Source organism: Drosophila sechellia, chromosome 2R (assembly GCF_004382195.2).
Source record: "Drosophila sechellia strain sech25 chromosome 2R, ASM438219v1, whole genome shotgun sequence".
In the NCBI taxonomy this organism is placed as follows: domain Eukaryota; kingdom Metazoa; phylum Arthropoda; class Insecta; order Diptera; family Drosophilidae; genus Drosophila; species Drosophila sechellia.
This window is the reverse complement of record NC_045950.1, coordinates 17856215-17870362: the sequence shown is the minus strand read 5'-3', so window position 1 is coordinate 17870362 and position 14148 is coordinate 17856215. Positions and strand designations below refer to the sequence as shown.

The 14148-nt window shown below is 40.4% G+C and overlaps 4 protein-coding genes and 1 non-coding gene across 5 annotated transcripts; all 5 read left to right on the top strand.

Annotated features, from left to right (window-relative positions):
• Positions 1-2910: 2910 nt before the first annotated feature.
• Trnag-ucc lies at positions 2911-2982 on the top strand. Its single transcript has one exon. It is a non-coding gene; the product is annotated as a tRNA-Gly (tRNA).
• A 4133-nt stretch (positions 2983-7115) lies between these two features.
• LOC6615449 (L-asparaginase-like protein GM15681) lies at positions 7116-8309 on the top strand. The gene has a single exon (XM_002039795.1). It carries the CDS (start codon positions 7116-7118, stop codon positions 8307-8309), a length of 1194 nt encoding a protein of 397 aa, XP_002039831.1.
• A 1160-nt stretch (positions 8310-9469) lies between these two features.
• Positions 9470-10382, top strand: LOC6615448. The gene is made up of 3 exons (XM_002039794.2): positions 9470-9723; positions 9782-9936; positions 10002-10382. The coding sequence occupies exons 1-3, from the start codon at positions 9513-9515 to the stop codon at positions 10329-10331; spliced, it is 696 nt and encodes a 231-aa protein (XP_002039830.1). The 5' UTR covers positions 9470-9512; the 3' UTR covers positions 10332-10382.
• A 628-nt stretch (positions 10383-11010) lies between these two features.
• LOC6615447 lies at positions 11011-11838 on the top strand. The gene is made up of 3 exons (XM_002039793.2): positions 11011-11224; positions 11293-11444; positions 11507-11838. Exons 1-3 carry the CDS (start codon positions 11038-11040, stop codon positions 11765-11767), a joined length of 600 nt encoding a protein of 199 aa, XP_002039829.1. The 5' UTR covers positions 11011-11037; the 3' UTR covers positions 11768-11838.
• Positions 11839-12513: 675 nt separating this feature from the next.
• LOC6615446 (threonine-rich protein) lies at positions 12514-13587 on the top strand. Its single transcript, XM_002039792.2, has 2 exons — positions 12514-12890; positions 12947-13587. Exons 1-2 carry the CDS (start codon positions 12528-12530, stop codon positions 13472-13474), a joined length of 891 nt encoding a protein of 296 aa, XP_002039828.2. The 5' UTR covers positions 12514-12527; the 3' UTR covers positions 13475-13587.
• Positions 13588-14148: the final 561 nt, after the last annotated feature.

Here is a 14148-nt window from a genome sequence, read left to right as displayed (position 1 = left end):
ACACACTGCGATAGAAATATGGCTAGAACCCAAGTGACGGGCTCTAGACCGCGTTACGCACACGAATTGTCAACTGGTTAAAGGAAACTGGTTAAGAAAATTGCAGCCTTGATTGCATGTGACCGCCAGGAACACGCACATACGCCACATAGTCATGGCCAACTAAAATGGCTATCGGAAGACGTCGAAAGATACGGAGTTGTAGGCCAAGTAGTGCCTGCAGCGGGGCCTTAATTTGGCTTAAATGGCCGGCCAAATTGCATGGCTACCTCAGCACTATGCAAATGCATTTTCCACTCTCTCTGTGTGCCTGCGTGTAATAATTTTCCAATTTCATGCAATTTAATTTCCGTTGTCATGCGGCGGACCACGAATTCTTGGCAGTACAGGCTTGCATTCCCACAGCGTCGCTAAATTGTCGCGAATTTTTCGAACGGTCATGGTGCAAGTTAATTGCATTTTGTTGTTAATATCTAATTATATAGCTAAACCGTTATTTCAAACTGGAAAATACTGTGCTTAAATATATATAGCTAACTATCATCAATTATCCATGGTTTCTGAAATATTTATGATATTCCAAACATTTAAACATTACCATACCCAATTAAAAGTCTAAAATAGGTCTTACTTGAATAACTCTTGCAAAAAAATAAACAAAGAAAACGATGCCGAAAAACATGGCCCAATACATTGTTGCCAATGGCTAGCCAACAAAAGAAAATTAAACAACGAACATCCCATTGAATTCCACACACATTCACAGTCACCCACCATAAAGTGGACATTTCATGGCTCCATGGCGGCGGCAACAACTTCGTTCTCACCTTGATCCCAATCAACCTTTGGTGACATCCGCCACCTCCTTGCAACTCCTCCGATCCGAACATGGCATCCACATAGCGCAGGCCGCCAGCTCGCTTATTTTTATACGGCCTGCTCCGGGGTCTTGGCCAACTAATTAGCGTGGATGCAGGGAGCTGCAAGTGGAGATCCTCTGCGAAGGCAGCTGCAAAATATATGTACATACAAGTCTACGAGCTGAGCGACAAATTTGCAGAAAATTGCTCATGTGGTGCACATTCTAATTCTATTAGCCCAAGCACCGCGAGGCAATTATGAAGACCAAGTGGATGAGCACCCGGTTGCAAGTTGCCTTCAATTTCCGCACGCACAGCTTGAACATTTCATTTTAGAGGCATGGTGTGAGGAGATTGGGGCAACATGGACGCTCTCATGCCCCACTACTGGCCACTGGGGTAAGCAACTGTCCGCTTTTGTAATTTACTATCCAAAAGCCACTCGGTGGCACCACAATTTCCTCGGCCCAACTTTGGCTTACGAGCATATAAATAAATGAAAAATAAATAATGCATATTCTGCGTGGAGTGAACTACTCCATACCACTTACTCAAACTATATAGAAACATAACTTTTTAATTTCCGACCCCTAAAAGTATGCCTGCAAATCAACAACTGGTAATTAGCCAAATAAAATCATAAAATTAAATATTTAAATTATTTAATAAATGGCAAACATATTAGCGTGCCTAATTTGTATGGTACTATATGTTTTTCGCTCGCCTTGACTGTGAAAATATTTCAGCAATCTCGACCAGCTAAATATGTGGGGAAAATTAATATAAATACATACTTTGGGAAATATTTAATTAAAATTGTTTATTAAGGCCACCAGCGTTATGCACATATTAATTTGCCAAGGCAATAACAAAAAATGCGCATTTTAATTTAAGTGCTCAACTTTGTCATCACTTTTGTTGTTTAAGTTGTGTATGAATGGCATAAACAGTTGATAAAACTATTTGCATATCATCTCAATCCCATAATCATACAAACACACACACACATAAACTGTTTGATAATTAATTGAATTAATTGAGAGTGGGTTGAATTTTGAGTGCAATCAGCATACTCTTAAAAATGAGGGACTATCTAACTAATAAACGGAATTGATCGGTGAATATCATTTTAAATTTTAATCCACATCTGCAGCTATTGTTAAATAAAAGAATAAATTCAAAGTTCCTTATAGGAATATAATAAAATATAATTAATTTAAGGGGATTTATATAGGCCCAAATAAATGGTTATAGTCAAAACTCGTAAGCGCTTTGAAAGAGCATCGTAAGCCATTAGTGGTAAACTTTGCAAGTAAAATGTCTGGCGATGACGAGCTGAAGTCGGAGGGCATAGGCCAAACACAGTCCTCCCTGATTATGGTGGAAATGATGGGCCGTGAAAAAGGGGGGAAAATAACTACGTACTATCTGAAATGCAGTTGATTATGATATTTGCCAACTGGCAGAAACTTTTTTAATAAGTTTGTCAAAAGCAAAGTCTGGCAGGCAGCTGCTTTTTTCGCACAGAAAACTCGTCGTTTTCCGCCTGCTCGTTTGGCATTTGGAGCCGTTGAGCAAGTTTGTCCACAGGCGGTCTCTGTCGAACAGAAAACCCATTGACCTTTGACACCTACGCAACACCTCCGTGGAGGTGGAAGCTCAAGAGGTTTCCACACAGTTTCCACACTCGCGGTGGTGCTGGGCAAACAAATTTAGGCGATTACTCTCAAAGCAAATAAGCAATCATCATAAATATCATTTTATTTATCTTATGGCAGTCCATAAATTTTTAAGATTTTTGCAATTTATTATGGAATGGCATAAAATGCAATCGTACATACAAATGTACTCACAAAACTAATTAAATATTTTCCAATTAAGCACGTTTAGATAATAAAATGAGTTGATGATTAGGTGTTCTATATTTAGATTTTAAAATTTAGTTTGTGTAGGCTAAGCTGATTATTCTCTCTCTATCTTAGTGGGTGTTTCTATTTCTTGCTTATCTCCCTTCGCCTAAGTTCAGTTATTTTCTCCGTACATTCAAGCGGCGTCGGTGGTGTAATGGTCAGCATAGTTGCCTTCCAAGCAGTTGATCCGGGTTCGATTCCCGGCCGACGCACAAGTAATTTTTTTTATTTAATTCTCTTAATTTTCTGTGTTAAATAAACCCATTATTATAAACAACTATGGGGAAAGCACACGCTACTGCTTGCTTATCAGTATATTTTATTTATAACTTCTGCGACTTTTTTGACAACTTTGAAATTCCAATTTAGCCATCTACCACTCCCACGGCCTCTCCTAATTTCCCAAAAAATTTATGGAAATTGTCCAAATTATGGGGAATCAAAGAATCATAATTTTTGGACTTCATTTCCGCAGCGATTTGATGTTTTGCATTCGAAATGTGGTTGAGCGGGCAAATCAAAGCGCGGCCATAATGGACAGTTTGGCTATTATCAATTCAAGGCAATTAAACGTTCATCGATTGACACAACATGCCTGGTGGTCCCCCTTCCGTTCTATAGCACTTATACCTATATATATATATATATGTACATATATCCCCATTCTCTATCCCAAACGCGATCCCCAGCGCGGCTGTCAATGCTGTCAACATAATTAACGGCAAACGTCTGCGCCCGACTGGCAGACAAAGTCTCAGGGCCATGACAAGAAGTTATGCGACGGATTGTGAGGACGATGATGATTATTTCGACGACGATGGTCGGTGGCGATGGTGATGGCCCATCGCTCCCGTTGTAATTTCCCCGCATAATTACACGAAATATGTAAATGAGCGAAGGCGTCGCCAGCGCTTGACTTTGACTTTGGATCCTTCTTGGGAGTTCTGCACCGGGAAAAAAAGCAAGTAAGGAGTACTTCTCACAACTAAGCATGTTTTGTCATTAGGTATGTATTTTGTTTCAGTGTCGGAGTTTTCTTCTGCGGCTTCCCCGCCCTTATTGCTCTATTATTTATATGAAAGGTGATTGCGCGCAATTAATGCATCAATGCAATGTCGAATATACTGAATATATTGAATACTAATGATGCGCACACACACTTCACATAATTGCGAGCCATAAATTGCAAAGTCAGGGCTGCGATAGATGCCAAAAGGAGCAAAGGAGCTAGATTCAATGACTCCCGGCTCGAGGACAGCAATCTGCAGCTCCGCTCCAACTGCTCGCTCGTCTAGTCGATGTCATTGGCTGCAGACATTCTCCAGACAGAGGACCAACCAGCCCTGTGGCCATATCTCATTGACATAACGGACAGTGCTGACAGTAAATAATCCATCAATAATTGCATCCTCCAGTTGGCCGTCTCCCTGGTTCGAGTTTTTCCAGTTGGCCTGGTTGGCCCTCGGCGATTTCCACTCTCGGCCATGGCCAATGCTTTATGTCAATTGTGCTGACATTAATCATGGCAGTTTTGATTGCTCGATGTCGCGTTCTGCTTAAAATTGGCCACCCAAGGGTTTGACAACTAGGAATATCTCCTACTAACTCTCTTTGGGTGTCCGCTGGAACTAGTTTCCTAGTTGGGAGATCTCATCTTGATTAAGCGTAGTTGTCCATTCGTGGTCATTTGATTAGAGACTCTGTGGAATGCTGATTTTATTAATCCAGTTTGGTAACCGGCAGGAGCTTGCGATTGCCATAAAGTTTTTATGACATCAAATTTACTTAGTTTTAAATATCCCTATTTTCAATATAGTGATATATGAGATATAGGTAAGCTTACAACCCTATATATACTTCGATATTTCATTAGAAAGCCTCCAGTTTATATCCACAGAGACAACCGCTTAAGTAGTTCGTTTATATTTGTTTATGTTAAATATTAGAGTGCATGTGGAAGCCACTGAAAATAAAGAGTTGAGCGCCACTTGTAGCCATTTTGGGGTCGAAATAATGGTGGCATTTTGGCAAGAGCAAAGGTAACAGGTAAATGGTAAATGGCAAATGCCAAATGGAAAGAGGTAACAGGTAACAAGCATCGGTGGCTGCCACAGCAATAATGTGAAGAACTTTTTACTGGAAAAGTGGATTTTCCTTTTGCGGCATTTTACGTTTCTTTGGCTCGGTTTGCTTCTGCTTCAGCATCTCCAGCTGGCTTAGCGTTTACCTTCTGCCTCAGCCTTTACTCCTCGTGGCAGTTCTGTTTGTTTGCTTTTTGCTTTGGCAAGTTATTTACGTTTTGCTACACACAGCAAACATAACCTCTCTGCCAAGCCCACCGCCAAACCGCTCGACTCAAAGTGGTTCTTTTGGCTGCGTCCAGGCGCAAAAGTGTTTGTAGCCGCCAGCAAGCTTATTTAGCCGCTCAAGAGCCTCTGCAGACGGTGGTTCTTAGGCGGCTTGGAGGGATTTGGGGAGCATGGCGGCTAATCTGGGTCAGGGTTCAGACGGAGAGTCTGTACCTGACATAGAAAACTTGGGCCGGAGGGCTAAGTGGAGGAAGCGAAGGAAGGGAAAGGATGTGGCGCTGTCAATCTGCTAATTTCTGAAAGTAGTTTGCGGCCACTGCAACCAAATCAAAGGTAAACCAAACAAATGGAGATGTTGAATAAATTTTGTTACCTTTTTCATTATTTTTGGAAAAGAGCCTACCACATAATTTCTTTAATTTTTGTAATGGGCTTTGAGCCTCAGAGGATGCTTTCTAGTTTGCATTTTCTCAACTATGTCCTAAAACACCCATAATTATATATAACCCAACTCATGCACTCTAAGCCAAACTTCCTGACCCGATTAATGGAACAGCGATTTGCACAATTGGCGAATGCCAAAGCCCAATTCGAACCCCAAACAATATACAGTGACAACCGAACTACAACACCAGCAATCAAATCAACCAATCAACTGTCGATTACTTAAGCCATTTTCAATCAACACGGCCAAAACCAAACCCAAACTGGCTCACACACATAATGTGGCAGATACAAGCACACACACAGATGCATCGCCATCGAATTACAAATCTCAAACGCACAATAAACGCAATTACGCGAGTGTGCGAGTGAGAGGGCCAGCGGGAGCGAGTGAGACGGGGAGGGAGTAGAACGCAGGTCAGAATAACGTGGGCCGAAAGGAAATCGAAAGGGCGGGCGCCAAGGATTTATGCAATTTTTCTCCACCAACCAACCATTTGCTAGGCTTCATCAATCAATCAGCAGTCAATACATATGCCCAATATGATTGAAGTCAATTGTGAGAAAAACAGCATTTTAGATATGTGTGCATTTTTGGGGGGTGCGATGTTTTCGCCCACTTCCAATCTGCAATAAATTATTGATACGAAAGTCAATGCTGAATCTCTGACAGTGGGTCTCAAACATTTGCAAACTAATATATTAAAAACATTCTAATTGAAAAAAGTTTTTATCATTGATCTCATTGATATAAATTTAATTTCAGCAAAAAAAGTATATAAGTTGTTTAAAATCTTTCTTCTTTTTCTGCAAAGCACAGTGCTGAAATATTTATCCAGATTTTTCCATTCAGAGGAAGGGTGTCCAAAGACAGCCCCAACCAATTGGCACTTGTTTTCCCCCTTTTCGATTGATACAAAAGTTCTGTTTTCATCAGATATTTACGCACACACATGCACACCACCGCACTTACACAATCGAGAAGGCAAACACAAACACCCATAAATTTATATAGACAAAGTTCGATGCATAGCAAATATTGTATCTTATGAGTTTGTCTGGCAGATATTTTGCTTGTTGACAATGTATGAATAAGATAAATACTTGCAAATTGTTTGTAGTATATAAATCAAATGTATCTGAGCCATGCTGGCTTGCAATGCCTACGGTGAGGTGTAAAATCATCGATTTGCTAATTCATAGATTTTACGACCGCCTTTCTGTAAATGTCTTTTGTTATGATTTGCAATTTGTGGTTCTATAAATTGCTTCGAATAAACGTTAATCTGGGGTTAGCCCAAATGTATATTTATTTTTTGTGTGGTACATTAAAGCCTAATCTGTGGAAATAAAGGTCTGTTTTGTGTAAATATCCATGGTACAGGTTGTCACTTAAAAGCCTTCTCTTCCGAACAACAGTTTTAAGATCAAAAAAGTTTTCAGGCTTAATAATATTCAGCTGCTAGCGGTAACTTATGGTTAAGACCTTTGAGACAGTGAAAGTGCTTTGAGTCATGACTTCTACTGACTAGTAGTCAGACTTTTAGGGCATGTGTCCAGGCATTCAGTCATGATTGAGTTCTGCTCGGAGTATGTTGGCGCAAAGCTGTTGCCTTCGACTGCTGATCCTCCTCCTTCTGTTCACATCAATCTGCAGCGTCCCGAAAAAATCCCTCAAATACTTCAGGAACCGAAAATTGCGAGAGAGAAGAATCAAATTGTTCGGCACCAAGAAGACAGAGATTCAATCACTCTTGATAAGTACGTGGAACTATACGGATGCCAATTTGCAGGCATGGAGTGTGTTGCAGCAAGGACATCGAAGGACTCGTCAGGCGGTGATTCAGGGATGCATGGCCTGCCAGAACCAGCGATGTGGACTCCTTCTGGCCGGAAGATCCTCTCCAGATACGGAGGGAGCACTCACCCTGGAGGCAGCCATTATGGATGGAGAAAGCTTGGAATACGGTGCAGTGGCTGGGATGGATGGAGTTCGGAATGCCATTCTAGTAGCCGATGCAGTTCTGAAATACACAAAACATTCCGTTCTGGTTGGGAAAAGTGCAACAAAATTTGCCAGATCTTTGGGTTACAAAGAGGAGTACCTCACGGATGCGAGAACGAAAAATGTCTTGAAAAAGTGGAGTTCAAACGGCTGTCAGCCGAATTTCTGGCGAGATGTACATCCTTCGCCGGCGGAAAACTGTGGACCATATTCACCCCTACCCGAGCACTTGCATCAGCATCCGATGCACCAGGAATATGCCATCACACAAGGTCAACACGATCAGCTGGCCTTCTTGGCCCTGGATGCGGAGGGTAAATTCCATGTGGCCAGCCAATCGAGTGGCGCCCAATTCCGGATTCCCGGTCGAGTGGGTGATTCGGCGGTGCCTGGTGCCGGGATTTATGCGGATAATGAAGTGGGCGGTGCGGTGGCCAGTGGCGATGGCGATGTCCTGATGCGCCACCTGCCCGCCTTCCTGGCCGTCGAAGCAATGCGAGCGGGAAAGGATCCAGACCAGGCAGCCGAGTGGGTGGTGCAACGCCTGCTGAGGCACAATACGGAATTCAATGGAGCCGTGGTGGTGGTCAACCGACGGGGCATCTATGCCGCCGCCTGTGCAGGACTCGACGAGTTTAATTTCGTAGTCAGTGGGGGCAAGGAATACCTCAGCATGGCGCGGGTGGAGCGGGTCAAGTGCTTGGAGCGGGAGAATGAAGTCATAGATGGTGGACCCAAAGGACTGTTCCCCACCATTCCCGAAAAGCAAGAGGTTCCATGAGGGTAGACCTACTTAGTAATATCTTAGATTCTTACTAAGTTGCTTAAAAGACCATTAGCTATAAGATATGATTTGGCCACAAATTGTAATATTTTTCTTTTTCATTTACTTTTTGGAGGACTCCCTTACTTCTGAAAATATTGACCTATTCTCATTTTCTTTTCTATCATTCGGGTTTCCCTATTACCAAGGCTAAAAACTTTTTACTCCACCCTGTGAGCCCTCAATTTTTCCTTAACGCTTTCAGTTTTCTCGTTTTGCTACATTTTTATTTTCCCTCACGCATTTTTATCCCCAATTCATCTGCTTTGCATATTTCTTTGTTATGTTTGTATTATTTTCGTTTCATTTTCCATTTCGGGGCTTTCTCGCCCTCTCTGTTTTTTGGATTATGTAACGTAATCCCCTCGTGTTGGTTGTAAGGGAAAATCTGTGGTAAGTGTATGCAAATAAGTACAGCTGTGCTTTAATTTGCCTGGCCAAGAAAGTTTGACCTCAGCATTAAAGTTGTATGGAAAAACTCTACTATTTAAGGCGTCAGTATTATTAAGTTTAATTGCTAGATTTAACTTCATTATTACTACTAGAATTATTAGGCTATAAACAAATATTGCGCTGAGGAAGTCAAAGTCAAATGATACCATTCAATTAAAGGCAGAAATGTCGGTCGTATCTTTTGCCAACTAAGATTATAAGCCTGTGTGTCATAAAAATTTACTGTCATACCTCAGACCGATCCGAACCGATAAGTTCTAGATAACCGGAGGGCACATAAATAAGAAATTGACCGGCAATGGGCCATTCGAAGACCTGTTAAAAATTCATAAAAGTTTTCGATAAGAAGCAAGCAAAATAATACAAAATCAGAATTAATGCTAATAAATAATTGCTAAATTTAAATTTAAACAATTTATTTTACATTTCACTTATTTGTCCGACATAAGCCAGATAAGATTTTTGAATGGCCAAGCAAACAAATCGTATATGGGGTGATATAGAAACTACTAATCTATAGGGAAACATCTTGAAATTGCTTAGCACAACAAGTACTGCATTGTAATATCTTTATCAGTCTGCCGACTGATTAATGTGAATTTTCTCAAGTGTCGCAAAACAATTGTGGATTTTTCGATCCTTTCAAATTAGCTGCAGCCTAGTTTCAGTTCGATTTGGTCGTCCAACGGTGTTGGAAGCTCTTCAAAAATGTTGCAATCGGGCAAATTCGTTATACTACTAGCTATTTTCCTGGCTTCTCGGGAAATTTCAGGAGAAATTTCTAGGGAGGTGCGAAATTCAGCTGAATCGCCCAAATGTTACAGCTGTGAAGGCATAAATTGTTCAAGAACCACTCGTCAAAACGCCACCGTTAGCTGTTCTGATAAACTGGACGTTTGCGTTACGATCTATGAGGATTGTAATTTCGAACTTCGAAGGATACTGCATTTTTAAATACAAAAAAAATTCCATTTTAGTTGCTGTTAGTGAGCGCGGTTGCTTTTCCCAAATCTCTTTGGCTGGTCAAGCCAAATGTGCGGCCAAGGACGATCAATGTCAAAAGTGCAGTGGCCAGCTGTGCAATAATGTGGGACGCAGGGATTTCAAATGCATTCAATGCGTGGGTTCTGATGTAAGTAAGCCAATCTCTCAAAGTTGCAACTGTAATACATATATTTCTTATATTTTTCTGCACAGTCAGCTGACTGCAACAAGGGTGCCACTGCCTCCTTGGCCGCCACCCAATGTGGCCTCCCCACCTCCGCCAATTCCTACTGCTATGTCAGGTTCGTCGGCGATCAGAAGGACAGCCTCCAGAGAGGATGTGCTCTTTCTGTTAAGGAGCAGAAGGCCTGCCTGGAGGATTCAAAATGCTCGCTCTGCCTGCCGGAAAACTCCGGCGATTCCGTGGCCTGCAACAACTTCGATTTGGAATTGGCACCCAAATCCTCAGCCGACCAGAGTAAAAAACTCATGAGTTTCGGCTTGGCTTTCTTTGCCCTGCTCTCGCTTAAATTGCTGAATTAAATTTTTAAATAAATATATGAAAATAAAGCGAATAATCACTTGTTTACTGAATGTTTTGTTTTTCTATCTTATCGGCTTTTTGGATTGTTTAATTTTTTTCCGTCAATTAACTAGCAGGTGGTCCCTGAAATACTACCACTGTTCAATCATGACGGAATTCTTTGGCGGACAGTTTTTTTAGAGGTCACTTCAAAAAAGCTGCAAAATACAGTGGTTGCTAAATTTATATATCCACTAAAAATTTAATTTGATGTTTCTGATATGTCCATCCGATATTATTTTTTAAAGACTTACCAATATAAAATAATTATAAAGCCTTTTTGATGTACGACTTTATATATTAATATACGATATTCATTTTTTACAATAATAAAGTTTTGTGCATAAAATATGTAAAATAAAAGTAAAATAATATATGTACCGATTTTTCTTGCAGTGGGATATACTATATTGTTTTCGGCTATTTGGAGTGGATGGAGTATCCCCAGTAAGCTTAAGCCAAAAAGTAGATGAGTAATTTAAGATATCTATAGTTGTATACATGTTAGTTCTTTATAGAAAGCGCTCAAGTGCTTGGCCATTTCCATGCACAAACACACATACTGACAGCAACCGCTCTCGAGGACACTTCAGTGGGGCATTTGAAGTGGTCGGCGGTATAAAAGCCGATCGCAATGGCCAATTGCCTGACAGTCGATGCAAAAAAATGAAGGCCCAAACAATGGCGAAGGTGTTGAGTGCGGTGGTGCTGGTGGTTATGGTGGGTCATGTGGCCGCTAACACGGCAATCAGTTGCCATACATGTGAAGGAGCTAATTGCCAAAGGATTCAACTGAGTAAAACGCAGACATGTGTTGATTCCCTGGACTATTGTGTGACCATCTACGATGAAGGTGTGTTGAAGGAAAGGAAATAGCTTGTTGTATCAAATATAAAACAAGGCTATTTTGATATATTTCAGCCAAGGTTTTGTTCAAGGGTTGCTCCCTGGAGATTCCGAAGGACTTGCGTTCCAAATGCAATGACAATCGCACTTGCCACAAATGCAACACGAAAGAATGCAACAATGTGGGCTCTGCGAAGTACGCTTGCATTCAATGCGATTCCAGCAAGGTAAATGAAGAGTTTTAAAATGGAAAATCAATTTTAATTCTAACATTTGAATTCCCCACAAGGACTCCAATTGCGCTTCTAATGCCGCCGCTATGGAAGCAGCTCGTTGCAGTGCCCCCACGGCTCCAAACTCGTATTGCTATGTGAAATCCTCGGGAGGATCCATTGTGCGTGGATGCTCCACCACCGAAACCGATCAGCAGAGCTGTCTGAACGATGCCAACTGCCTGTTGTGCTCACCTGGCGACATTAGGAACTGCAATGCTGCCAACATCGTCGAGAGCTCAAATGTAGGAAACCGCTTCATCCGATTCCTGAGATAATATTTATAATGAAATATTTGTATATGAGTCAAGAAATAAATTAAATGCGATTATAAAATATATACACCTAAAAAATGAACTAAAAGTAATTTTATTATTCTCAACAGTAAAATAGATAGATAAAATTGACAGATTGCCTGAAATTCTGTATTCCATATTAAATAGTATAATAAATCTTCACAAATTTATGATACCTGTTTAATTGGCACAACAAAAGAATAAAACAAAGGCGATTATATTTAATATACAAAAATAATTGGCATGTATTTGTTTTGAAATAAATCTGTAAAACAGAAAGTATTAAAAAAGTTTCCTTGTGAAATTCGTATGACAACTTTTGTATACATGTATTAAGATGACAAGTCTTTGATGAGTCAAAAAACCTTAATTGATAGGACCGGTGTTAATCTATGACAACAACCTTGAATAGGTTCACTCCAAATTATCTGAACGAAATTTGATCTAATTCGTTGTCTAATCTAGGGAGATAACCCATTAATGGCGAAAAATTCCATTACCAGTGTAAGCTTGTTTGTTTACTTATGACCAAGGAACTACTTTAAAACTACCCCACAAGAATTCCCATACTTGAAGGAGCCACACAAAAACAACTGAATTGCTTATGCAATTTTTAAAGTGATGGACAACAACTTAACGAGCTTAATTACTTCAGTCAGCTATCTGGGAAAATATATCAGTCGAATCCCCTTGAGAGACCAGAATTTATATAAAGGGATGACCAACAAATGGGAGCCTTTCAATGCTAAATGTTCCCTCCACAATGTCAAACTTAAATTGTTCTAAATTCTTGGTCGCACTTGTGTTGACCAGCAGCTATGTTTTGGCATCGGAAAAGTGCATTTACTGTCGGGATATAAATTGCCAAAGGAGAATCTATAGCGCTCAGGAACAATGCTCAGAGAAGTTGGATGCCTGCGTGAGTGTTTTTAAGGCAGGCGTAATTCAGGCCCAAGGATGTCTGGAAAGTCTCGAAGATGATTGGCGAGAAAAATGCGAGGATACAGATGAAGGACATGAAATCGATTGCGAGATATGTGTAACCGAAAGATGCAACAACGTTGCATTCAAAAGGGCTAGTTGTCTTCAGTGCAACAATACAGAGGTAACTATAAGGAGCAAAAGACTTATTCGATTTTTTAAAAAACTTTTCTTCTTCAGGACGCACAGTGTGCTGAATCTCCCGGGCTACTAAAGGCTGTACAATGTCCTATTGCTAGATCTGGCAGAAGTTTTTGCTATGCCAGTTTGGTTGGAGACGTTTTAAGAAGGGGATGCTCCCTAACCCTTTCAGATCAAGTCAAATGCCTGGCTGATCCGAATTGCCACTTGTGCGATCCTTTGGAACAACCACACTGCAATGATCAAATTGTAAGGGCAGATGATTCACCAACCACTCCGGAACCGACGGAATCTACAAGTTCCTCAACGGAGTCCACGCCTAGTTCAACAATGACAACTGAATCATCATCAAGTTCTACAACCAGTACATCAACAAGTTCACCAGAAAGTTCAACAACAAGTTCGACAACAAATTCACCAGAAACTACAGAATCCACCACAGAACCTTCGACAACTGAAGAGGTTCCAACCACAACCGCCAAACCCAATTCGGCATTCGGTTGGAACGCTTCCGTATTGCTGATCTTTGCTCAATTGACAGTTTGTTTTTACAACCCACTTAAATAGGCAAAGTGGCGGCGCTTAGCCATAATTCCCACGGACTTCTCCAATCTATGTACGACATTATTAAAGTAATTTTTATGACGTGACCATAAATTATTTTTTGCGATCAAACACAATCTTTTCGTTTTTTATGTCGGTGCTGGTCATATTATGTCATTGATTAAAAGTTGATAAGCTCAGATTATGTGGCGAAATTCCACTAAACCATAGCCCAGCCTACTTATGTAAGCATTTCATAGAATCAAATTTGGATATCTTAAAACAGGATCTACTATAAATCCAAAGTATTTTATTTATTTTCTATTTTTAACTGTCTGAGATTATTTTTTGGTGTTGAAATATGAAAAGCTTACGAGATAACTAACAAATTGGGTTATTCCGAAAGCAAAATCTACAATCAATTTATAAATTTTATTCACTCATGACTCATTAGTTACGAGTATGTTTCTCTTTCCTTTTTTACGTGAATCATGTTGAACATTTATTTGTTTGTAACTACTAACATTGACGTGACTTCGTGACATTATGAAATGGATTGCCTAAAGTCCAATAGGGAGCAATAATAATAGGCAATAGCGTTATTAGATTAAGTTCTTAGAAATAGCTCTTACCTCTATCTGGGGTTTTCCAAAACTATTTGATTTACAACTGTGAAATGAGCGCCATGATTTGACAAT

Coding starts and splice junctions, on each gene's coding strand:
- LOC6615447 (XM_002039793.2), top strand. CDS start 11,038: ATGAAGGCCCAAACAATGGCGAAGGTGTTGAGTGCGGTGGTGCTGGTG. Junction 11,225..11,292: donor TGTGACCATCTACGATGAAG/GTGTGTTGAAGG, acceptor GATATATTTCAG/CCAAGGTTTTGTTCAAGGGT. Junction 11,445..11,506: donor TTCAATGCGATTCCAGCAAG/GTAAATGAAGAG, acceptor ATTCCCCACAAG/GACTCCAATTGCGCTTCTAA.
- LOC6615446 (XM_002039792.2), top strand. CDS start 12,528: ATGCTAAATGTTCCCTCCACAATGTCAAACTTAAATTGTTCTAAATTC. Junction 12,891..12,946: donor TTCAGTGCAACAATACAGAG/GTAACTATAAGG, acceptor TTTCTTCTTCAG/GACGCACAGTGTGCTGAATC.
- LOC6615449 (XM_002039795.1), top strand. CDS start 7,116: ATGTTGGCGCAAAGCTGTTGCCTTCGACTGCTGATCCTCCTCCTTCTG.
- LOC6615448 (XM_002039794.2), top strand. CDS start 9,513: ATGTTGCAATCGGGCAAATTCGTTATACTACTAGCTATTTTCCTGGCT. Junction 9,724..9,781: donor CGTTACGATCTATGAGGATT/GTAATTTCGAAC, acceptor ATTCCATTTTAG/TTGCTGTTAGTGAGCGCGGT. Junction 9,937..10,001: donor TTCAATGCGTGGGTTCTGAT/GTAAGTAAGCCA, acceptor TTTTCTGCACAG/TCAGCTGACTGCAACAAGGG.